This window comes from Bos indicus x Bos taurus, chromosome 2 (genome assembly GCF_003369695.1).
Source record: "Bos indicus x Bos taurus breed Angus x Brahman F1 hybrid chromosome 2, Bos_hybrid_MaternalHap_v2.0, whole genome shotgun sequence".
Taxonomy (NCBI): domain Eukaryota; kingdom Metazoa; phylum Chordata; class Mammalia; order Artiodactyla; family Bovidae; genus Bos; species Bos indicus x Bos taurus.
In genome coordinates, this window is record NC_040077.1 from 23,984,121 (window position 1) to 24,010,224 (window position 26,104).

A 26,104-nucleotide genomic window follows, 5' to 3' on the forward strand; every position below is an offset into this window, starting at 1 on the left:
TATAGTTTGTGATAGAAAGTCATGGAGAGCAGTCACACCTCCAGAATTAGCCCTGATCACTGAAACAGGGCTGGGTAAGCCACTGCCGTAGGAACTGATCCTCTACCTAGGTGAAAAGAGGAAGGTATAAAATTCTTAACAGCAGCACTGCTTTTAAGAGCAAAAGATTAGAATATACTGGAATATCCAGATTGGTTCAGTGACTCATGGCTCATCCTTAAAAATGAACACCATGTAGACATTAAAACTACTGAAGAAATTCTTTACTTACATCAAACAAGCTCTAAAACACGCCAAGAAAAAAAGAAGATTCAGAAAAATACATGTGGCATGCTATCACATGTAAAAAAATATAAATCCTTTCACAGCTGTCTGCAAATTTATAAACAAATACAAACATATACAATAAGCTGGCAAAACAACAGTTGCCTCCAAGAAGAGCAGGACGACTAGAAACCAGAAGTGCAAGGGTGATTGTTTTAGTTTTCTTATCTTTGTACCACGTGACTGTATTACTATTCAAAGATCAATTTAAAATGTAATTTAAAAAATGATGTTGGTTGATGGACAATGGGTCATTAAAAGTCTTGCAGAGAAAATGACAGAGATAGATGATCATGGAAGTCAAAAATCAGTGCCCAGAAATCACGAAAAGGCAAACCTCATAATTGCATAAGACAAGCTCACACGTGCTGTCTTTCTGTAGGCAGCTGCAGGCAAGCAAGAGTCAGAGACTGACTTTCACAGCCCATTCCAGAGGCATGACAACACATCAATAGAGAAGCATATAGACCCAGACCTACTGTGTACCAGGCACCGTGCGGCCATCTGGGCGTTTCAATACAGTGCAAATTTATTGTGATGGACAGAGGTGGAAATATACCGAGGAGGGACACACAGTTTTTCGAGGCAGGAGCCCACAGTGTCTCCCTTTCTGCCGAGCAAAGTAATAAAGCTACCCCTTTCTACTCCTCCAAAAAAAGAAGAAAAAGAAATAATACTGAAGAGAAAAAATCCAACCAGCTGAGAGGGTGGATAAGCTTTCCACCGTGGTCAAGTGAGGTACAGAATAAAATGCAATGACATCAGAGAGGGGAACTCCCGCCTTGGCTGTAAAAGTCCAGGAAACTGACACATTCAGGGAGAAGTCTCAGCTATGAAGCAACAATACAAAACGCTAACCCCTCACATCTTTGGTTAGAACGGAATGAATGTGCCCCATTCAGGGGCATCTCGTACACAAGGCTTAAGTGCGGTGAGCACCTTTTATAAATAGCTGCAGGGTCCAGTAAAAGGCTTTGTCTTAGATGCTGTGGACACTGCCCGACCCCGCCCGCAGCAGTCACCTGTCTCAGGGAGGAGCGGGGGTGAGTCACAGCCTGAGTCAGCACCTCACCTTTCATTTAAAGCGAGGGGGTGGGGATCCACTGGGAGAACACACAATCACTTCTGCATGTTCAGCCGAAAGCCCAGCTGGGCTCCTCACAGAGACAGGGCCATCTCAGGAACTCAGGGTGGCAACTCTTTTTGATAAGTACAGATTCTCAAAGAAATTTGGTAGAACTTGAACAGCTGAAGCTTCTTTCCAGTGACACTTTTATAAAAACAGACATACTGGCTAGATGGATCCCTGCTGGGCTGGGCAGGAGAAGCAGAAGACAGGGGTTCAAGTCAGGAGAGACCTCTGGACACAGGCAGAAGAGGGGTGGAGGGGCAGCTCTCTTAGGAGCTGGCTGTGTGACCGATGACAAATCCTAGGCCTCCAATTCTCCATCTATAAAAAAAAAGACGTGGGCTACCTTTCTAGATCACTCCCTGGGTTCCTTTCTAACTTCTGCAGGTGGTAAGTCATTTCAGTGGTAAAGAAATCCGCAAAAGCATTGCTGGGTTATGTGACTACTCTCTGTACAGCTGAAAACACCTATGGGTTTGCGTGTGGAGGTCAGATTTCTTTTTAAAGCACATTCTTGTTTTATTTTTGACAAATGACACGTCAGGCTCCACATTAAAGCTCTAAGCAAACAGATAAATCAGACCCAAGCCACCTTCAGAGGGCCCACAATTCAGAACAGTCAGTAAACTCCTATTTTGACAGCTCCCAAAGAGCTTACCAGAAATTTCATAATGAAAATATCATTAAGAACAAAGAAAGCCTATTAAATTCAACAGGCAATAGAGAAATTAATCATTATAAAACCAAAGAGAAAAAAGATAAAGCTGTTCCCAGGTATTAGATAACAGGGCTCTAGAGGAAGTGGGTCAGAGAAGGCGATGGCACCCCACTCCAGTACTCTTGCCTGGAAAATCCCATGAACAGAGGAGCCTGCTAGGCTGGAATCCATGGGATCTCCAAGAGTTGGACATGACTGAGCGACTTCACTTTCACTTTTCACTTTCATGCATTGGAGAAGGAAATGGCAACCCACTCCAGAGTTCTTGCCTGGAGAAGCCCAGGGACGGGGGAGCCTGGTGGGCTGCGGTCTATGGGGTCCCACAGAGTCGGACATGACTGAAATGACTTAGCAGCAGCAGCAGCAACAGAGGAAGTGGGTGGAGGTGGGAGGGTGGTATGAATAATGAAAAGTGCAGGACAAGCCAAAGTTGGCCCGACCAACAGGGTCAGTTGTCAGTCTACTCTGACATCCTGAACACACACTTCCTCCTGAGCATCAACCACAAATGTGCTACTGACACACCAAACCTCTGCTCCATCTGAAGTTGGTGTGCCACTAAAATTGGATTCATTTTAAAGCTACTAAGATTGCACTTGGAGAAGGCAATGGCAACCCACTCCAGTCCTCTCGCCTGGAAAATCCCATGGACAAAGGAGCCTGGTAGGCTGTAGTCCATGGGGTCGCTAAGAGTAGACATGACTGAGCGACTTCACTTTCACTTTTCCTTTCATGCACTGGAGAAGGAAATGGCAACCCACTCCAGTGTTCTTCCCTGGAGAATCCCAGGGACGGGGGAGCCTGGTGGCTGTCATCTATGGGGTCGCACAGAGTCAGACACGACTGAAGCGACTTAGCAGCAGCAGCAGCAGCAAGATTGCACTCATTTCACTTGCTAGTAAAGTAATGCTCAAAATTCTCCAAGCCAGGCTTCAGCAATACGTGAACCATGAACATCCAGATGTTCAAGCTGGTTTTAGAAAAGGCAGAGGAACCAGAGATCAAATTGCCAACATCCACTGGATCATTGAAAAGCCAAGAGAGCTCCAGAAAAACATCTATTTCTGCTTTATTGACTATGCCAAAGCCTTTGACTGTGTGGATCACAAGAAACTGTGGAAAATTCTTCAAGAGATGGGAATACCAGACCACCTGACTTACCTCTTGAGAAACCTATATGCAGGTCAGGAAGCAACAGTTAGAACTGGACATGGAACAACAGACTGGTCCCAAATAGGAAAAGGAGTACGTCAAGGCTGTATACTGTCACCCTGCTTATTTAACTTTTATGCAGAGTACATCATGAGAAATACTGGACTGGAAGAAGCACGAGCTGGAATCAAGATTGCCGGGAGAAATAGCAATAACCTCAGATATGCAGATGACACCACCCTTATGGCAGAAAGTGAAGAGGAACTCAAAAGCCTCTTGATGAAAGTGAAAGAGAAGCGTGAAAAAGTTGGCTTAAAGCTCAGCATTCAGAAAACTAAGATCATGGCATCTGGTGCCATCACTTCATGTGAAATAGATGGGGAAACAGTGGAAACAGTGTCAGACTTTATTTCTTTGGGCTCCAAAATCACTGCAGATGGTGACTGCAGCCATGAAATTAAAAGACGCTTACTCCTTGGAAGGAAAGTTATGACAAACCTAGATAGCACATTCAAAAGCAGAGACATTACTTTGCCAACAAAGGTCTGTCTAGTCAAGGCTATGGTTTTTCCAATGGTCACGCATGGATGCGAGAGAGCTGGACTGTGAAGAAAGCTGAGCACCAAAGAATTGATGCTTTTGAACTGTGGTGTTGGAGACTCTTGAGAGTCCTTTGAACTGCAAGGAGATCCAACCAGTCCATTCTAAAGGAGATCAGTCCTGGGTGTTCTTTGGAAGGAAAGATGCTAAAGCTGAAACTCCAGTACTTTGGCCACCTCATGCAAAGAGTTGACTCATTGGAAAAGATTCTGATGCTGGGAGGGATTGGGGGCAGGAGGAAAAGGGGACGACAGAGGATGAGATGGCTGGATGGCATCACTGACTCGATGGACGTGAGTTTGAGTGAACTCCGGGAGTTGGTGATGGACAGGGAGGCCTGGCGTGCTGCAATTCATGGGGTCGCAAAGAGTCGGACACGACTGAGCAACTGAACTGAACTGAATTGAAGAGGTAGTTAGGAAAAGTAGCAAGACAAAAGAAACAGCCAGGTTTGGGGTTTTTTTGTTTTTTTTAAATCAGATCAGATCAGATTGCTTGCTCCACAAATGGAGCAAGGGGCACAATGGTTGAAATCAATCAGGAGGCATCCTTTACCAGATTGGAAAACACATACTAAGCTCGGAGATGGAATTTTTAACACCATAAATTTGTTAAACTTTTAATTCCATTGCCACTAACCTTTGTTAGAATATCACATCAGATGATATAATTAAGCACAATTCTATGTTTAAGTAAGTTTGGTTTATCAATATTTGATGGTCTCATAACAGGGCCATCCTGATTTCTGAGTACTCTAGTAGTCTATGGGGTGCTAGGATTTCGCAACCATGTGGATATATTTAACTACTGGACACTTTAAAATGGTTAAGATGATAGATCTCATGTGTATTTCACCAGTTTTTTTATTTTTTTAAGTAGTAGTAGTATTAGTACTAGTACCAGGATATAAAGGATCATTCTAAAGAAACTGTCATCTTACTATTTTCCACAAGGCTTCCATGTACTTTCAAAGAACTTAACAAATGCCTTTTGGGTGCCATTTCTATTAGATTGGAACCAGAAATGGACAAGCCATCGGCCTTCCTCATAAGCTCACAAACCAGGAGGGATAATGTCCCTCCAACAGACATGAAGAGAGTATCTTCCACACGTACAGAATTTGGCCAGGCCATGAGAACAACTAAGATGCTATGCTGTCTTACGTGCAAACACCCACATCTACATCAGCTAACTAACGCTGGCCTGGAGAATTCGGAGACTCAGCTGGAAGAAGTGCTGTGGTTGTGTGGAGTGTCCCCAGTTAGCAGGTGGAAGGGCAACAGTGGCTGTGTATTTGCTATCGCTATACCAGGCCACTACGGGAGAAGAACATTTCAAACTGTCAGATACTGTTCCGTTAAGAGCAAGATCAGCCAGTACAGATTTAGTTCCAGGAATTGGCTACCAAGATGTTCACATGTATGGCATAGCACTGAGTGGACTGGGCATGGAGCAGGTAGGTTTCAGGACTCACACTGCCACTACCCAGCTGTCACTCAACTTTCCTGGGGATCAGTTGCACCTCTGTAGATAAAGGGTTGAGCCAGTCAGCCCGTCAATCATTTTCACGGAAGTCCTGAATGAGGGAGGAGATGACCGAGTTTGGGAGCACAGCCCAAGGTGACCACCAAAAGCTTGAACTGTCATTAAAAGTCTTATGCTTTATATTTAAAAACTTACTCATATTTCAACCTGCACTACACTGAGACAACTTTTTTATTTTAAGTAACTCACCACCACACCACCTCCAGAAGATGTTCCCTAATGAATCTGTGGCACACACCAGGACAAGGGTTCGAAGGTCCTGTGAGTCACACTCTTGCGTAACTGCAGAGATACTGTCTTTCCTTTCAGATTCAGAATTACCTCGTCACCTTTTTAGCCAATACCACTAATCTTGAAAGAAGACTGAAAATTGCCAGTACTTTAGAATCCCTGGTGCCATTCAGTTTTCTCCATCCCTTACAACTCAACAAGGCCACACATCATCCTTGTTCAACGCACACGGTGAACGCTGTGCTTGTTGAGGATGATCAGGAAGACCATTGATCGGGCAGGGAGTAGGGAACCGGAAGCCGCGCCCTGGCGCCCTGCGTGTCCACCTGGCACGCAGGACACACGGATGCCATGCTGTCTGAGACGGAACTAGGTGTGGGAGCTGCAGATACTCCCATATGAGAGACCTCCATCCAACACATAAAGTGAGTTTTGTAAGAGGCTAACAAAATATCCAGTTGGCCAGAAAGTTTGCTCAGGTTTTCCTATAACATCTGACAAAAAACCCAAATGAACTTTTTGGCCAACCCAATAAGCAGCTGTGGCTCTCTGGAGCTCAAATATGGCCTAAGAAACTGGAAATCCTTACAGAGTTTACCTTTGTTGTCATGTCCTCTTACTTCTTCCAAGCGCCCCTCTTTAAGGCAATGTGATAGTCCCCATCCATCTGTGAACTTCCCCCACCTCTGGGGGCAACTTAACCTTTGATCTGACCCCTAAAGGGTAAATTCCGATGTCTGCCAGACTGTAAAAACAGCTACAGAACTCCCCCATGTGAGGGGATCCTGACTACTACTTTACTTTAAGGCACTTGCGACAGTAAAGGCTGGTGTTTATTGGAAGTAATGGGCATGATGCTCAGGGCTTCCTACTAACTACGTTTCATCTTGACAATTCTATGAGGCAGTTTTCATTACTGCCTCAATTTCACTGATGAGGACAAGCAACTCGCCCAAGATCAAATCAACAGAGTGTGAAGCAGCTGAGATTCAAACCCTACATTCCTTTGCCTGTAGAACAAAGTTCTTACTCCTATAAGGCAAATGTCTCTACAGATGCTGAGTAACTTATGTTTGTTGTTGAGTCACTAAGTCATCTCCGACTCTTCTGCAACCCCATGGACTGTAGCCTGCCAGACTCCTCTGTCCATGGGATTTTCTAGGCAAGAATACTAGAGTAGGTTGCCATGCCCTCCTCCAGGGGATCTTCCCAACCCAGGGATCGAATTCCAGTCTCCCACATTGCAGGTGGATTCTTAATCATTGAGCCACTGTAATGATATATTATTATTTACTGAGAAATTAAAAGCAACCAAAAAAACACTCACAGTCTCCCACCATGATAACTACCCACCGACCTGCACGTGCGCCCCTTTACTCTGCGGTTGATGAGTTTCCGGTTCTCCAGTAACCAGGTAACCTTCCCCACAATGTGTCCCTCTCACCCACGCACAGACATCACACCATCAAGTCTCCCGACTCCTGTGTTCACCTCTCCCTTTCTGTTGAACTCTCCTTATCAACAAACCCCCTCACTGTCACTTCCTCCAATTATAAAATAAAATTCCCTCTTGATTCCTCCAGCTCTTGCTCTGCTCCCCTCTCCAGGACCTCCAATTCATCTTCTAGTCTCTCACCTGGTGTTGGAGAAGACTCTTGAGAGTCCCTTGGACTGCAAGGAGATCCAACCAGTCCATCCTAAAGGAAATTAGTCCTGAATATTCACTGGAAGGACTGATGCTGAAGCTGAAACTCAAATACTTTGGCAACCTGATGTGAAGAACTGACTCATCGGAAAAGACTTTGATGCTGGGAAAGATTGGGGGCAGGAGGAGAAGGGGATGACAGAGGATGAGATGGTTGGATGGTAACACCAACGTGATGGACATGAGTTTGAGTAAACTCTGGGAGTTGGTGATGGACAGGGAGGCCTGGCATGCTGCAGTCCATGGCATCGCAAAGAATCGGACACGACTGAGCAACTGAACTGAACTGAGTCTCTCACCAGCCCACACCAGGCACGGCTCCTGCTCCACTCCACAAGAGCTCTGATCAGGTCACCCATGGCCTCCATATTGCTGTGCCAGGGATCAAATCTCAGTGCTATTTGACACAACTGATTGATCACTCCCTCTCTAAACCACCTTCATCATGTGGCTTCCAGGACAGCACGTTGCCTAGTTCCCTACTTTGCTGGCCATTCCTCTTCATGCCTGGTGCTGGGTCCCACATCTCCACTCTCTATGACAGAATACCCTGCAGGTCTGTCCTTAGTCTCTAGCCTCTCCTCCTTGGTGATCTCATTCATTTGGTCCACAGCTCCGAATACAACCTAGAACTATGGCTCCACCGTCTGTATCTCCAATCCAAACCTTTCCATCCAAACTTCACACTCATTCAACTGCCTACTCAACAACTCCACTTGATATCTGGACATCTCAAAACTATGATCTCCAAAATTAAACTCCTGCTCTCCTCCTCAACTCTATTTTTACAGTCCACTCTAAACCACTGTATGATAACTTTATCCTTCTAGCTTTTCTCTCTTTAACTGGTCCATAGGAAATCCTATTCACTCTACTTTCAAAACATATCCAGAATGCATCCACTTCTCACTATCTTCCTACTACCTTGGGCCAAACCACTATCATCTCTTACCTATTATTTAAAAGGACTTTCATCATTAAGATCACTACATCTGTACTTGAGTGTTCCCAATAATGTAGTAGCTAGAGAAGGGCAGGACAACCCACTCCAGTATTCTTGCCTGGAAAATGCCATGGACAGACGAGCCTGGCGGGGCATAGTCCATGGGGTCACAAAGAGTCAGACAGGACTGAAGTGACTTAGCAACAGTAGCTAGCGAATCCATGCACAATCTAAGTCAGAACATGTCACACTCTTCTCAGCATCCTCCAATGGCTTCCCATCTCATTCAAGAGTAAAAACTAGCCTTCCAATGACCTATAAGGCTCTCCATAATCTGGCTCCAAGGAGACTACAGGCTTCTTTGCTGCTCCTGAACATGCTTCTGCCCAGGGCCTTTGCACCTGCTGTTCTCACTGCCAGAAATACTTTTCCCCCAGTACTGACATGGCTTGTGCCTGCTCCATGAAGTCTTCCTGGCTACCTGACAGCCAACCATCTCCTACTCCAGCTAAGCTGAGGGGATCCTCGTGTCTCAGGGCTCATCTCATAGGGTTATCCTGTGAGCAAGGGTCCCACGGATGCCCCTCCACACTCCCCAAACCCTTTCTCAGCCTTGGGCCCTATTACAGCCTTGGGCCCTTTCTGATACAAGGCTTAGAAAGTACTTTTCTTTCTAAACTGGCTGATCTGATATGGAATCTGAAAAGACTTTACTATGTGCTGGGCAGTCAAACACTTCTCCAGCTGGCCCCCGAAGTCCTCCCTTGAGGTTTGGACCATCTAATTCAGGGGCTTCTCCTTCAGTTCTCCCCAGGACTCTATCCTTGAGCCTCTAGAAGATCCAACAGAGTCCATATCCACCTCCCTTTGCACTTGCGGGTTTCCATAAGACTCTTTATCACCAGTGAAAGCCAGCTCTCAACTTTCCTGAGTACTGTTCTAAGTTGGCCTGTGGGCCTACTCTCACTAGGCACCCCAAGGCCTCTGGATTCCTGAAGCCCAAACAACAGGTTTTCAACACTGCACATCTCCTCCAAGTATTTTAAATATCTTCTCCTCTCTATCTCCAATCTCTCTGGGCCTTGTAGAATTCTAAACATTTCCATTTCCCTTTGTACTCAAGGGACAGATGGAACTACATTGTCAGGAAGTGGGATGGAAGGGAGGGGTCATATCAGTGGGAAGGGAACCCAAGAAAAAAAAATTTTTTTTCACTTTCCTCAGGAGAGAGGGAATACAAAACTTCAAATTCCCTGTGCTACCCAGTGGGCCATTCACACTAAGGAACTATCATTCCACACATATACCACAGCTCCCATGGATGGGATCCTCCAGTTAACTTTACATCATGTTGCTTTATCAAGACCACAGAAGACTGACCCCTTGATCAATGGCAGTATACCCTGAAGACAAGGACTCTGATTCTGCAAACAGAAGAGGTTATTTGGTTCAGGAGACGACGTACAGTTCAGTGACATTCTACTCTCTGGGTCTGAAACATTTATTATCATGTGTATATCTCTCTCTCTTTTAGACACACACACATGATTAAAATAACCTCGGTACAAATGAATGTCCTTTTCAAAATGTAGAAACTGGAGCATCACTGATATCCCCAAGCAGAGCAAGCGCAGACCAAGGGTAAAGAGGCATCACCCTTGGTCTGTTTATTCTATGTATCACCAGTATGCCCCTTGCAAATTATACCAAGGTTTATTTTTATTTCTATACTCCCAAGCTTATAAAGCCTGTTTCTCTAAAAGGTTTTTCTCATATCTGAAAGGCTTTTCAAAAACAGTAATCTTCGGATTGTATGACATGCAAAACATATCCAGCTGGTTGGCAAATAAACATGCGAGCAGACAACCATGGCTTCATGTCCCTTGTTTTTGCCTTCTGCACTTTCTTTCATGGTACTTTCCCCATTCCAGCTAATTCAGAACAGTTGTCCTTACCACTTAATTGGTTTTCTAGACTTAAAAGTTTCCTACAGTTTTTTCGCCAATTTGGGATTAGATGAAGTGACAGCAGTACCCAACAGTAGAATCCAGCACGTGTAGACGTGGGTGTGTGGTGTGGGGAAGGGCAGCGGCTACAGTGTGGCCTAAGGAAGGCATCATTCTGCCAACACACCAACCATGCAACAGGTGAGCTGATTCAGAATTGTCTCGCCCTGTTGAGTGAAATAGATAAGCCAGACAGCATCCATTTAGATGGTGATCATTCCACCCTGTTACTAGACTAACAGGGACCAGCACTGGTGAAGTTCGCAACTAGTTAACAATTAGCCTCTTAATTTAGTTCCAAGAAATCTGTGTGCAATTCTAAATACCAGCTTAATAAACAAAAATTTGCTAAAACATGACTTCCACACGTTGTCCATGCATCTCTCAACTTTAGGCAGCTTCATTATTGACAAATCAGATCCAGCTTTGCACAGGCTCCTTCCTATCATACATTAATGCCAAAAAAAGGACTAAGAAAAATAAATCATCACCAGCCCAGCCCTGGGCGGAGTGTACACTACCCGGCCTGCCAGGAATGGGAGTAGAGGGGTGTGACTTTCCAAGTCAAGAGGTCTGAGAAGATCTGGAAACCAGACATTTGGTATTCCTTATGAATAACTCCAGCCTGAATGTGCACAAGCCACCCTCTGTAGGTTCTCTACGCCCAAAGTCCCTGCCCGTCATTCCTGCACCAGTCTGCCCATTCGCCTCCACTGCTTGTGGAAACTCTGCTGGTGTTCATCTAACGCCATGGCTACCAAAAGACCACAAGCGATGGTTCTCCTGAGATGTACTTTCCCAACATGGTCACTGTAGAATGGAGGCAGAGGATGGACACTTGAATATCATCACAATCGATGCCCCAAAGAGACAGTACACCCACACAAACCAGGCAGCGTGGAGGCTGTGGACTGAGAACCAACTCGCCCAACATGTCATGGGCACTTCACCTCTGACTGTCTTGCTTTCCACATTTATTTAACATGCACAAAGTGCTTACTCTGAGTCAGGACTAGTCTAAGGTACAATTATCCTCATTTTACAGCTGAGGAAAGAGACCTAGGGGGATGAGGTATTGTGATTTATAATAATACACGTTTGGTTTTCATCTACTGTTCCCGGCACAGAGCTCCTAAAACCCTTGGAATTTGCCAAGCAAGGAGAGCGACAAAGGTGTCTTTGTTATGTTAATGAGGTGGCTCCGCCTGCACCTAAGGAGCGGGGGCACTTTATTAGGGGGTTGGAACTTTCAGCCACCCCCTCCTGACCTCCAGGGAGGAGGAAGGGCTGGAGGTTGAGTTCACTCCGCAATGGCTAATGTTTTAATCAATTGTGCCTAATTGATTTATCAAAGCCTCCATAAAAACTCAAAAGGATGGAGTTTGGAGAACTTTGGGGTTGGAAACCACAAGGAGATTTGGGGGGGCGGGGCATGCTGGAACAGAGCATGCAAACTCTAAACCCTTCCTCCATTCCTTGCCCTACGCATCTCTTCCACCTGGCTGTTCCTGAGTTATATCGTTGTATAATACACTGGTAATTTAGTAAAAAAAAAAAAAAAAAAAAGCTTCTCCAAGTTCTGTGAGCCACTACAGCAAATTAATCAAACCCAAGGTAGGAGAAGGCAATGGCAACCCACTCCAGTACTCTTGCCTGGAAAATCCCATGGACGGAGGAGCCTGGTAGGCTTCGGTCCATGGGGTCGCTGAGTCGGACACGACTGAGCGACTTCACTTTGACTTTTCACTTTCAAGCATTGGAGAAGGAAATGGCAACACACTCCAGTGTTCTTGCCTGGAGAATCCCAGGGACAGGGGAGCCTGGTGGGCTGCCGTCTATGGGGTCGCACAGAGTCAGACACGACTGAAGCGACTTGGCAGTAGCAGTAAGGCAGGGATCGTGGGAAATTCCAATGTATAGCCAGTCTGTCAGAAGCCCAGGGGACAACTTGGACTTGGCGTGGGCATCTGAAGTGGGGGAGGCAGTCATGTAGCACTGAGCCCTTAATCTGCGGGATCTGTTGCTATCTCCAGGGAGACTGACAGAACTGAGCTGACTGGTATCTGAGGATGGTTCGATGGTGTGTGGGGAAAACCCCTACACACTGGCATGGGGAGCAGAATGTTAAGTATTCTGCATAATGTACAGCAGGAAATGGTAGAGAAGGACTTGATCTCATCCACTGGGATCCAGACTCCAGCTCTAGAATCTGTTCTGATGCATTATATTATGTTCCTTCTGGGTAAAAATGGAAAGCTCATCTAGCTCAAACTTAGAGAATGTTATGAACAGATTCTCAGATCACACCTATAGAAACTGGTATAATAGATCTGGCCTGAGCTCAAACTTGGAGAAGGAAAATGGCAACCCACTCCAGTATTCTTTTTTTTTTTTTTTTTTCCCACTCCAGTATTCTTGCCTGGAGAATCCCATGGACAGAGGAGCCTGAAAGGCTCAGTCCATGGGGTCACAAGAGTTGGACACGACTTAGTAAGCCTCAAATTATATTTTTACAAAGAGATTCTCCAAGTTACCTTGATGACCAGCCAGGTTTGAGAACCCAGAAAGTTCCTTGTAGACAAAATCATTTGATTCTAAACTTGTACCCAAACACAGGAGGGGGCTGGCCCTGCTCCCAGGGCCCATTACTGTGGGGGCTCAACCTTGACCACTCTCTCAAAAGGCCGTTAGAACTCTGATTCTGACCCGTGGGCCACCTGGATCACCATTCTACATAAAGCTCTCACTGGAGGAGGTTGGCAGCTACCCCACCACTGCACTTAAAGAGCTACATGTATCCAAGACTCCCTTACTGACCATGAGTAACCAATACTTAGCCATCAATTCACACGTGCCCTCACATGCTTACTTCCATTTGACCCCCACACCCTTGTCAAGTAGCTTCAGGACCTTAGTCTACAGCCACCCTTCTCTATGTAGTCTTGATTTAACAACTAGCAGATCTCCGTACCCAGTGCAGTATAGGTCAGCCTGTATTTCTGGGGTTAAGTTATAAAGTGTGCCTTTAAGGCAAAAGTCAAGTGTAATTAAAAATCACTCATAAAAAGCCCTTAGCAGGGCCTTGGGCCCTTGAGAACTCAAAAAACCAAGAGTTAACCTCTTTGAGCAAAGGGTCAGATACGACTGAGCGACTAAACTGAACTGAACCTCTTTGATGTCTCTTTGCATTACCACTATAGCTCCCCTTTCCCTGGAGGCAGCAGAGAGCAATGTATACGCTAAGTTCCAGAAGCGCAGACCATTAAATAAAGGGATTTCTCCCTCTCTACCCTGAGCCAGAGAAGTTGATTGCACAAGTTAAACAGAGCAGATAGCTCTAACTCCATTTTATTTGCAAGGCATATTCAAGGTGCTATCAGGCAAAGAAATGAACATAAGACCCCTGCCCTCACATAACCTATTATCCACCTAGGCGGGATTAGACCATACTCTGAAAATGGCAGACAACAGTTAAATATTACATAATTAAATAATACAAAACCATCAGAGCTGTCAGGCACACGACAGTAAGGACTACAGACACTCAAAGGAAGAGGACGTGATGTAGTATGGATTGGGCTCAAAAGGCTTTCATGGAGAAAGGCAAACTGGTTCTTACAACATGATGATGTTCTTCAGGATGGACTGACTTGGAATTAACCAGCGTTCCAGGGAAAACTGACCCTGTCATCTAAGCACAGGATAGTATGTTCTATTATGCCTCCAGTATCTATCTTGAAAGTGCCAGGGCATTGCATTCACCTGTCACTCTGTCCTTAGGCTGAGTCAAGGTCTAAGGGAATCCATGCATCACAGTTCCAGTACTACTTGGTGACAAAGCTTAAATCCTGATATTACTGATAGCACCACCAACTCAATGGACATGAATTTGAGCAAATTCCAATAGTTTAGAACAGAGGAGCCTGGCGTGCTGTAGTGCATAGAGTCACAGAGTTGATAAGACTTAGAGCCATTGAACAACAACAACAATATTGTTATGCTAAAATAGGGAATTATACAACTAAGAACATAGTAACTGATTCTTTAAAATAATGTAAAGCTTTTTTACATGAGCATTTCACCTGACTTTCCTGATATTATTATTCATATCACAAAAATACTGACTTTTTTTTGTAAACCCTAAGTCATGACTTGGATGGACTCACGAGACCAGCCTGTGTTAAAATTAAACTTGTCTATTTCTGCTTTCTTGCAGAGTCCTAAGATCTCCTCTAAGTCTCCCAGCCCATTTTGGCTCTTTCTCCACTCTCAGGACTCAAGGTGACCGAGACAGTCCCTGGATGATGGCCCTGGGCCACAGGGCACTCTGAATGAATGCAAGGAAGTGAGTGCTTAGGTACACATCCTGGACGTAGTTCTGATCCCCAGCTGGCTCCTCACTGGGCTTTTTCAGAAGGGGAAGGAATGACAGGCAAAGAAGGAAGGACCCAGAAGCTGATCCAAGGCCAGGTGGAATAAGTGTCCATAGGAGGAGAGTCCAGGCACAGATATTTAAATAGACAGCCCTGACCCACGTGGGGAGTGGTTTAATAAATCAACCTAACACAGTACATTTCCAAAACTCATTTTCTCCAGGTCTGAAGGACACGTTTGACTTTTCCTTTTAGAGGTGAAATGAGCATGAGTCAGAAATGCCAAGTTCAAATCCAGATTCTGTTAAGATTCTGCTTAAGCACTCATGAGACTATAGACATTTCTTTAACTTTCAGATTTAGTTTCTTCATCTATAAAGTTTCTTCATCTAGCTGGACTAGACGATCTCTAGTTCAGTAAAATTGATTTTAAGAGCAAGAGCATCACAAGTGTGAGAAAAACCAAGAGTAAACATTATAGAGTCAAAACAGAAGCGCCAGTGGGGCTGGTCGGCCTTAGGAAGACAGTGGAGATCAGGAAGTTCCCAAAAAGAAAGTGTCAATTGGGATAAGCCCAGCATCACTCCCAGCATCGCAGATATAACTTAAAGATCTGTTCCTTCTGGATTCTGTCCTGCAATCACACAGACTCAGCTCCTCCCAGAAGAGTAAAAAGGGCTGACTCACAGGATGGACATACCCACAGATACCATCCCATACTTTCTACCTCATTGGGGGTGACTCAACCTTAGATCCTGACCTCAGTAACTCAGCCAAACTTCTTTAATATCTAGCCTAAAAAGCCCAGTGAAGTTTTATGATCACTATTTCAGTTTTACAGTCCCCAAAGTTTTAGGAATAGCCAGTGGCTCAGACATAAAGAATCTGCCTGCCAAGCAGGAGACATGGGTTTGATCCCTGGGTGAGGAAGATCCCCTGGAGAAGGAAATGGCAACCCACTCCAGTATTCTTGCCTAGAAAATCTTAAGGAAAGAGAAAGAGTCAGATACAACTTAGTAACTAAACAACAAACTGTTTTAAGGCTCTTTTAGTTACTGTTTTAAGGCTCTCAGATACAATATTATTCTGTTATAAAATCTTAGAGTTTAAGATATGAAATATTTAAACAGCATTGTAGAAAGTTTAACCCACAAAATTCTATGGTTTGTTCCCACAACACTGCATTCATCTGATATGCTCACACATCTTTGATATTTTACTTTTTCTGCCTCAATGAAGTCTCTTGAGACATTTACTTTTGCTGTAAATCTAAGATTGATTAAAGTTAAAATGCTTTGAAAATGGGGTTCATAAAAGTGATTAAGTTTAACTTACCCAATGCCAATAAACCTTCGACTCTACTCTCTGGCAGAGTGAGACTCACAGGATGTTTAACACCTGCAGAGTCACAGGCACACAGGAGGAGTTCAGTTACTGCTTCTAAATGCATCACCATTAACAACTACCATTTAGTCAGCAAATACCCATGCCAGTCAGGAATTAGGCACTTTGCATGTTATCTCTTAATCCTCACAAGCCTACTGAGCAGTAATAGCTCCATTTTACAGATAAAAACACCAAGGCTCAAAGTAACAGCTGCAAAATACCAAGAAAGAATTTTGAGCTTAGGTCTCTCTCACCAGTGCCCTGAAAAACTCCCAATAAGTGCAGAGTTTAGGAAGCTGGCCCATAAACTGTGGGGTCTCAACCTCACTGGCTGTTGCTTTACACCCACATCCTTTACTGACAAAGGTGATAACGACTATGGGTATGGCCTGTGTGTACGGGTTCTCCTGGGTGAGGCCAGTGCTGCCAGATTACTTTACCAAAAGAAGGTGGGGGCGTGGCACCTGACATAAATCACAGCCCCCTAGAGTGGGCTATTGCCACACTCCCAGGTCCAGAGAAAGATACAGTTCCCTTAAAGTGGGCCACTCCTCTCTATCAGTCCCTAAGAAGAGCATTTCTAGAAGGTATCAGCCCCCAAACACAGGCTCCTTCTTACATACCTGCAGCAGGTCTAACAGCAGAGAAGCCCACCAGCAAGAACAAGTTTGAGCAAGCACACCGCTAACCTTGGTGACAACAGAGATCCTGGCTGAAACTACCTTTTGCAAGTCTCCACCCCCATAGATAACTTTCCGCCCTACTACTTCCCCTTCACAATGTTTGCTTGAACAAGTATTTCAAGGAAACCACCAGCTTCAGTAGAGGACTGGTGCAGAGAATGCCAAGGAGAATATATTCCCTCTGCTGGCCCGTGGTCATTTCTGCACTAACAAGTTCATTCTCCATATGGGTGAATGCTCATCTACACATTCAAGTACTCAGAGACACCATACATCATCCATTAACTGAGTTAACAGAAACCACCTTTCATTTCAAATTTATAGCATCACAATTATTTCTGCTGAGAAAAAATAGAGTATAAGCAGCTGCTCAGGCCTGCAGACCACCCCCCGGCCTTCCCGCCCCGTACTAATTTCTTTGCTTCACTGGTAGGTGTTATTAGAAAAATCTGACTTTAAGATTCAGGCACCTACAACCTTCACCAATTCCGAAGTTCTTAATTACTGAAATCAAGATTTTCCCTGTGGCCCTAAAACCCCATTCCCCTCTCATAAAGTCCTCTCCTCTGTAGCTGTACTTTGCATTCTTCGGTCTGTTGGTCCTGGAAGGACCTCAGCTCAACCAAAGGGCTGGGGGTGGGGGGTGCAGGACCTTTTGTGAGTTTATTTCTCGGTAGCCCAGATCAAGAATGCGGCCCCACAGCGATTAAAGCCACTAAGCTCCCAAATACCCTCTCCTGCCTAAACAGTTTGATCATGTGGGAACCAAACACTGTCTAAGAAAGAAAAGAAGCTACCAGTGCCGGTCTCCACTTTCTCCCTGGAGGAGCACCGCTGAGCCATGGTGTTAGGGGGGTCGGGGGTTGACACTTCCAGACTTCATTTGCAAAGCCCCCAACTTAGATCGGACATTTTGCTTTAACCCCTCGGCAGGGCCTCCCAGGGCTGGGGCCCACCGGGTCTCGGGTGGCGCCGGACGCTTTGTGGCTTGTGCGGGGTGGGGGTGGGGGGTCGGCCACACCACTAACAGGGTCTTGTTTTCTCAGCTGATCTAGTTCTGCGGAACAGGTGCTTGGTTGGTTCTATCTTTTTAAAAGCGGGGGAGGCGTGTAAAAGTCTCGCCTACCGGGGAACCCGCCCTTCGAGGAAAGCCCCCCAGGACATGATGAAAGGTGGCTTTCCAACTTCTGCGAGGCGCGCGAGTCTGCTGGGGAGCCGGGTGTTCTCTGTGAGTTTGGGAAAGGCCTGGATCTCCCTAACGACCCTCTTAGTCATCTCACCGCAGCGAAAACAGCGACCCTCCTCCACCCCAAGTCACCCCTACCCGGCCAGCTCAATACACACGTGAAGCTCAGCAAAGCGTGCCACCTGCCGGGTTCCCAGCAAACATGCCCGGAGGGAAGGATCGCCGGAAAGCACTTTGTTTAAAAAAAAAAAAAAAAGTAAACTCTCCCGGGTCCGAGGACAGCCCCGCCTGGCACCGGGGCCGCGGTGTGCAGAGTCGGCCCCCGGGTTCTCTTTCCGGGGCTGAACTGGGGAAGGCGCCGCGCCAGGCGGGGCCGGAGGGGAGCGCGCGGAGCGCCGGGCCCCGCTCCCCCCGGAGCCTGCGGAGTGCCGGACCGGGCAGGGCCGGCCGGCGGGAACGCGGAGAGCCTTCGACCTGGTTCGCGCGTGGGCCGGGGCCCGGGTGGGGTGGACAGAGTCGGGAACTCACAGCCGCTTGTCCTCAGGCTGCAGCTGCCAGTGCATCGCCAGCGAGAAGCCGAAAAGGCTCCCGGAGTCCCCAGTTTTCTCGATCACATTGTCCTCGCGGGTGTCCAAGTTGAAGGCGGTGCCGAGCCGCGGCAGGAGCCCCACTGACAGGTAAAGCAGCCACAGCCGCCCCGCGGCCGCCATGGGCCGGCGCACCGGGAGGGGAGCGGGAAACTGCGCGGCCGCCCCGCGCTTCGGGCCGGATTCGGGGCTACAGCGCCGCTGCCGCCGCGGCCACCTCGGTCTCCTCTCGCCGCCGCGCCCGGCCCCACCCCCGGGACGAGTCGCGCTCTCCGCCCGGCCGCTCCCCCTCGCGGGCAGCTCCCGACCACTGAATGAGCCCGTTGTTCTCTGGAGACTCGCAGGCGTTTTATCAAGTGACGAGGACGCCGGCCCCGCCCCGGCCCTCCCCACCCCTTGGCCCCTCCTCGCGCGCCCGCCGCCGGCACCTTTGCGGCCCGCCCGGCTGCGGTGCGACCCAGAGCTGCCCCTCTGCGCCTCCCCCGCCACCCCCACACCTGGTGGGGAAGCCGCTGGGGAGACCCGCAGGCGAGTTGCGGGCCGGGCAGTCCCAGCCTGCGAGTCCTCCTGGAGCAAAGCGCTTGAGTTGTGGTTGCCGTTCCGCACAGAGCCGGAAAAGCGTTTACTACCTGTTCTAAAAACAAGTGGTGGTGATGCGCCTAATGGCCGGGAGCCCCCGGTGCTCGCCGACCCACGTGCAAAGGCTGCGTTCATTCATTCCACAAGTGTTTAGGGAGCGCTTAACGCGGGCCCGGTACTTGGGGACTGGAGTTGTATAGATTGTCCTCGGTCCTCAAGACCTAACGTCAAAAACGATAACAGCACAGATTTTAAGAGGGCTGTGCAATTGCAAACGCACAGCTATTATCTCATTTCATGCTCCTAACAATCCTATGAGGTGGGTATTTTCTTTTTGCAGATGAGAAAACTGAAGCTCAGCCTTGCCCCAGTGTCTCCAGGGAACTGTGTCCAGGTGGAAAGGAGAGTTTGTGGGAAAAGTCACACTAGTGTAGGCAACTTAAAACTTGATTTCCAGGTATTCCCAGGCTGAGAAGGTCCTCATTAGTGAAGGAAGAGTTATTTAAAGTGACACCCAGGCGCTCAGGAGACCTTCCTTCCTGCCCCAAATTCCCAGAATTAGTTGGGAGGAGAATTTCCCTGCCTAGAGACTACTACGAGATCAGCGTGGGTGGCCTAAAGGCTCCAGCCTCCAGCACAAGGGGTGGGGCCTCTAGTGAGGTGTTGACCCCTGGGGTGACTTTATCCTGCAGGGGTTCTTAACCTAGGAGGAGAGAGAATTCAGGTTACTCTGAATTTGGATGACAACAAAATTTACATTTTTATTTTCCCTAATCCTTTAACTAATATTTAGTATTTCCTTCCTAATATTTAGCATTGGTTTCCTTTATATTCCTGTTTTATTTAAAAGCCTTGATCTGTAAAGGGGTCCATGGCCTTCAGCAGTCTGCGGAAAGTGTTAGCTCAAAGATTCCTTGGAATGCCTGCCTTGATCTTACATCCCTATTTTGGAAATAGAAGCTGAGTACCAGGGAAAAGCTGGAGCTCTGAATATGCATGTGGGGAGAAGGAGGCAGAGTCACGTGCCATGTGGCCTCAAGGGGTATTTGTACCAAGGGAGCAGCCTGTACCACACAGAGAAGGCACCTGAACATGACAAGGGTTCACAGGTGGTAACAGCTGCTAGAAGTGGGGTATGTCCCACTTCTCTCCCCATCACTTGTTGTTGTTTGGTTGGTAAGTTGTGTCCAACTCTTTGGGACCCCATGGACAAGAGCACACCAGGCTCCTCTGTCCTCCACTATTTCCCAGAGTTTGCTCAGATTCATGTTCATTGAGTCAGTGATGCTATCTAACCATCCCATCCTGTTCTGCCCACTTCTTCTCCTGCCCTCAATCTTTCCCAGCATTAGGGTCTTTTCCAATGAGTCAGCTCTTTGCATCAGATGGCCAAAGCATTGGAGCTTCAGCTACAATCCTTCTAATGAATATTTATGGTTGATTTCCTTTAGGATCGACCAGTTTGATCTCCTTGCAGTCCAAGGGACTCTCAAGAGTCTTCTCCAGCACCACGATTCAAAAGCATCAATTCTTCCAATCAATACCTTCAGTCAAATATAGTCAAGTTCAGTAGACAGTCTTGAAGGTCATACTGTTTTAACTTGTATGTGGTAATCGTGATAAGATTGAGAAACTATTGTAGATTATAATTTAGCAAGCTAAGAAACACCTGCAATGTGATTTTTCATTCAAATTAACCTTTATTTTTCATGTTAAACACATACTATTCCAGAGGGACAGGGCCCAGCTATTATAGCTAGAGCACAACCTCAGTGTAGGCTGGTACTCAGCAAGAGCACTGATGGGGCTGTAATGGTTACTGAAATACTCCTAAAATGGTAGATAAAAGCTATGCCCTGAGCTCCCCAAATTCAATCGGCCCCACCCTGGCCACTTTGCTGTGACCTGCCAACTTTCCCACAATTCAGCAACTAATAGGTTTGAGCCCTTAAGCCCTGCCTGGCACTACAAGGGCATCTTCTAATTGGGTGTGCCCATGTCATAACAGCTGTTAACTATACCGAATATCACACCCTGCTTCCAAGAGTAATCTTGCTTCCTCCCCAAGATACATTTAGTGGATGATGTTTGAATAGCCAGAGTTAGCTAGTTGATTGCAAATATCAACTGAGCACCAACTGAAATTTTATATAATGTTAAATTTAAATATAGTGCTGTGTGCTCGGTTGCTCAGTCATGTCTGATTCTGTGATCCATGGATTGCAGCCCTCCAGGCTCCTCTGTCCATGGAGTGTTCCAGGCAAGAATACTGGAGTGGGTTGCCCTTCCCTTCTCCAGAGGATCTTCCTGACCTAGAGATCAAACCCACATCTCCTGCATCTCCTGCACTGCAGGCGATTCTTTACCACTGAGCCACCTGGGAAGCCAAAAATATAGTGCTACTAATGAATAACACTTGTGTAGGAGAAGTGAGGGATAAAGGAAAACACGGATGAGAGTCTTGTTCTGGAGTGTGCCACATGCCCATCACATGTGACTTTTGCTCCTGCCTTCCACCTACCTCGGGCTGTGATGCCAAACATACTTGAAGTTGAGTCAAACTTGGGCTCTAAATAATAATCCCTTTGAAGATTGTCCCCTCTTCTTGATTAACAATCGTGTTTTGTGAATTAGTTGTCAATTCTGTGGTAAACAGAGGTAAGAGTGAAATAAGTGTCTTAGAAAAGGGAGACTTAGAAGTCCTTCAGGATCTGCTGAGGACACTGTCAGCCTATAGGGCCAAAAAAATGAAAGAATCAAGAAATCTAGAAACTATGAAGGGAAGATCTGAGGAGGGAGGTACATAGTTATAAGGAAAAAGAATCTGGAAAAAGAGGAAACTTGTCTGGGACCAAAGGGAGAAAGATAGCTTGATAATAAAGGTATGCTGACCATCAGATGGCATGTGTATATGTGTGTGTGTACGCGTGCACACACACACACACACACACACACACACTTATGGATAAGAAATCTAAAGGGCACAAATCCAGTTATGACAAAATTGTGTTATAGGCCTTTTGTGATGATACCATGGAAGAAATTTTACAAACTGAAAACTTTAAATAAAAAAACAGTGAAAGCAATGAACAGAGGCATTTGCTCAGCTGACAGCTTTTGAATTCTTGTATTTTACCAATACACTTTACAAAATAAATTTTTGTTGTTCTATATCCCACTTTTGGTAGAGGAGCTTGCAATAATTTTAAACTATGGGTTACCTTGTAGATTCTGAGGAACTCGCATCATGCCTGATATATTTTCCATTTCCTGGGATCTACTTTAATCAGTTTTGCTCTCAGGTTCCCTGGTCTATTGACTTCATCATCACCAACAGCAAGGATATCATATTTGCTGCATTTAGGCAACATGGAAACTATTAAAATATCTCTTTTTTCTTCTGTGGTTATGTTCTATATCAACAGCTTCACATATTCCCTGCAGCCCTTTATTGAAGGCCATTTGTCAGAGTGATTAGCACGTGGCCTGTAGAACCCAAGTCCTTCAAATCCCATCTCTGTTCCACACCAGTCAGGTGACCTTAAACAAATCACTGAATCTCTCTCCACTTCAGCTTCCCCAGCTACAAAGTAGAGATGATAGCATCCCTCCCCCGACACAGTCACCTCGCCTTCAATTCAGATTAGTTGCTCAGTTGTGTCCGACTCTTTGTGACCCCATGAATCGCAGCACACCAGGCCTCCCTGTCCATCACCAACTCCCAGAGTTCACTCAAACTCATGTCCATCACGTTGGTGATGCCATCCAACCATCTCATCCTCTGCCGTCCCCTTCTCCTCCTGCCCTCAATCTTTCCCAGCATCAGGATCTTTTCTAATGAGTCAGTTCTTCGTATCAGGTGGTCAAAGTATTGGAGTTTCAGCTTCAGCATCAGTCCTTCCAATGAATATTTATTCAGGGACTGATCTCCTTTAGGATGGACTGGTTGGATCTCCTTGCAGTCCAAGGAACTCTCAAGAGTCTCCTCCAACACCACAGTTCAAAAGCATCAATTCTTCAGCGTTCAGCTTTCTTTATAGTCCAACTCTCACATCTGTACCTCTACTGGAAAAACCATAGCTTTGACTAGACAGACTTTTGTTGGTAAAGTACTGCCTTGCCTTGGGGATGAATAAAGTTAGCATGCCACAAGATCCAGTGCAGCCAAATAAATAAATAAAAATAAATATTAGAAAAAGAGTGTTGTGTCCAAACCAGAACTTGCACCTGTGTACGAGCTTTAAAAATTTGGCTTTTACAAGTTAGGCGCTGACCTGTGATATACCTTTACTTTTGAAAACTAGTTTATATTTAATATATAACTTATATTTATTTATATATAAATATAATAAATATGCATTTATTATATATTTATAAACATAGTAATATATTTTGTATATTATATATGAAAATAAATGTGTTTATATATTATTCATTTTATATAAATATATACTTTATATTTATTTAAACTATAAATTATATTTATAAATATAAATATATATATATATTGTGAACTGTTCCAAACTTGGATTTAAACTGTTCAGTGGTAGATTATTTTTTGTTTCAGAAAAAAAAAAAAAGTTTTTCCTCGGTTGCTTTGTCTCTATATTTGTGTTTAGGGGTTTTCCTTCTACACTGAACCTTAATGCTTTTCATTTTGGCTTCTTTTTGTTGCTGTTGTTCTAAGTCACAGCACATTTTATAGGAACCAATCTGCCTTTGGTTGGGATAAAGAGAATCCAAATTGCCAGCTCTACTTTATTTTAACACCCAGATACATTTTATTCATTTTTCCAGTTTTCAGTTCAGTTCAGTCGCTGAGTCGTGTCTGACTCTTTGCGTCTCCATGAATCGCAGCACGCCAGGCCTCCCTGTCCATCACCAACTCCTGGAGTTCACTCAGACTCACGTCCATCAAGTCGGTGATGCCATCCAGCCATCTCATCCTCTGTCGTCCCCTTCTCCTCCTGCCCCCAATCCCTCTCAGCATCAGAGTCTTTTCCAATGAGTCAACTCTTCACATAAGGTGGCCAAAGTACTGGAGTTTCAGCTTTAACATCAGTCCTTCCAATGAACACCCAGCACTGATCTACTTTAGAATGGACTGGTTGGATCTCCTTACAGCCCAAGGGACTCTCAAGAGTCTTCTCCAACACCACAGTTCAAAAGCATCCATTCTTCGGTGGTCAGCTTTCTTCACAGTCCAACTCACACATCCATACATGACCACAGGAAAAACCATAGCCTTGACTAGACAAACCTTTGTTGGCAAAGTAATATCTCTGCTTTTCAATATGCTATCTAGTTTGGTCATAACTTTCCTTCCAAGGAGTAAGCGTCTTTCAATTTCATGGCTGCAGTCACCATCTGCAGTGATTTTGGAGCCCAGAAAAATAAAGTCTGACACTGTTTCCACTGTTTCCCCATCTATTTCCCATGAAGTGATGGGACCAGATGCCATGATCTTAGTTTTCTGAATGTTGAGCTTTAAGCCAACTTTTTCACTTTCCTCTTTCACTTTCATCAAGAGGCTTTTTAGTTCCTCTTCACTTTCTGCCATAAGGGTGGTGTCATCTGCATATCTGAGGTGATTGATATTTCTCCTGGCAATCTTGATTCCAGCTTGTGCTTCTTCCAGCCCAGCGTTTCTCATGATGTACTCTGCATAGAAGTTAAATAAACAGGGTGACGGTATACAGCCTTGACGTACTCCTTTTCCTATTTGGGACCAGTCTGTTGTTCCATTTCCAGTTCTAATGGTTGCTTCCTGACCTGCATATAGGTTTCTCAAGAGGCAGGTCAGGTGGTCTGGTATTCCCATCTCTTTCAGAATTTTCCACAGTTTCTTGTGATCCACACAGTCAAAGGCTTTGGCATAGTCAATAAAGCAGAAATAGATATTTTTCTGAACTCTTGCCTTTTTGATGATCCAGTGGATGTTGGCAATTTGATCTCTGGTTCCTCTGCCTTTTCTAAAACCAGCTTGAACATCAGGAAGTTCACGGTTCACATATTGCTGAGCCTGGCTTGGAGAATTTTGAGCATTACTTTGCTAGCATGTGAGATGAGTGCAATTGTGCAGTAGTTTGAGCATTCTTTAGCATTGCCTTTCTTTGGGATTGGAATGAAAAAACTGACCTTTTCCAGTCCTCCTGAGTTTTCCAAATTTTCTGGCATATTGAGTGCAGCACTTTCACAGCATCATCTTTCAGGATTTAAAATAGCTCAACTGGAATTCCATCACCCCACTAGCTTTGTTCGTAGTGATGCTTTCTAAAGCCCACTTGACTTCACACTCCAGGATGTCTGGCTCTAGGTGAGTGATCACATCATCGTGATTATCTGGGTCATGAAGATCTTTATTGTACAGTTCTTCTGTGTATTCTTGCCATCTCTTAATATCTTCTGCTTCTGTTAGGTCCATACCATTTCTGTCCTTTATTGTGCCCATCTTTGCATGAAATGTTCTCTTGTTATCTCTAATTTTCTTGAAGAGATCTCTAGTCTTTCCCATTGTGTTGTTTTCCTCTATTTCTTTGCATCAATTGGCATAGAACATTGTATACATTTAAGGTATACAATATAATGACTTAGTATATGTATGTATTATGAAATGATCACAATAGGTTTAGTTAACATGCATCACCTTACAGAGTTACAGTTTTTTTCCTTGTGAGGAGAGCTTAAAGATTTATTATCTTAGCAACTTTCAGATATCCAGTACAGTATAGTTAACTATTGTCACCAGGCTGTGCATTACAACCTCACAACATATTTATCTTATGAACTGAAAGTTTGTTTCTTTTGACCGCTTTCACCTGTTTCCCTCATCACCCACCTCTGGTAATCTTCAATCTGTTCTTGGTTTCTCTGAGGTTTTTTGTGTTTTTTTTTTTTTTTTCAGGTTCCATGTATAAGTGACATCCTACAATATTTGTCTTTGATTTATTTCACTTA

General features: G+C 45.3%; 1 protein-coding gene across 2 annotated transcripts in view; it reads right to left on the minus strand.

Moving 5' to 3' along the window:
- ITGA6 (integrin subunit alpha 6) overlaps positions 1 to 18,900 on the minus strand; it is an 87,907-nt gene extending 69,007 nt beyond the window's left edge. For both annotated transcript variants that reach the window (XM_027557557.1, XM_027557564.1), the window contains exon 1: positions 18,510 to 18,900. In XM_027557557.1, coding sequence (XP_027413358.1) covers positions 18,510 to 18,691 — 182 coding nt within the window. In that variant the 5' untranslated portion in view covers positions 18,692 to 18,900. The remainder of the gene's footprint in view (positions 1 to 18,509) is intronic.
- Positions 18,901 to 26,104: the final 7,204 nt, after the last annotated feature.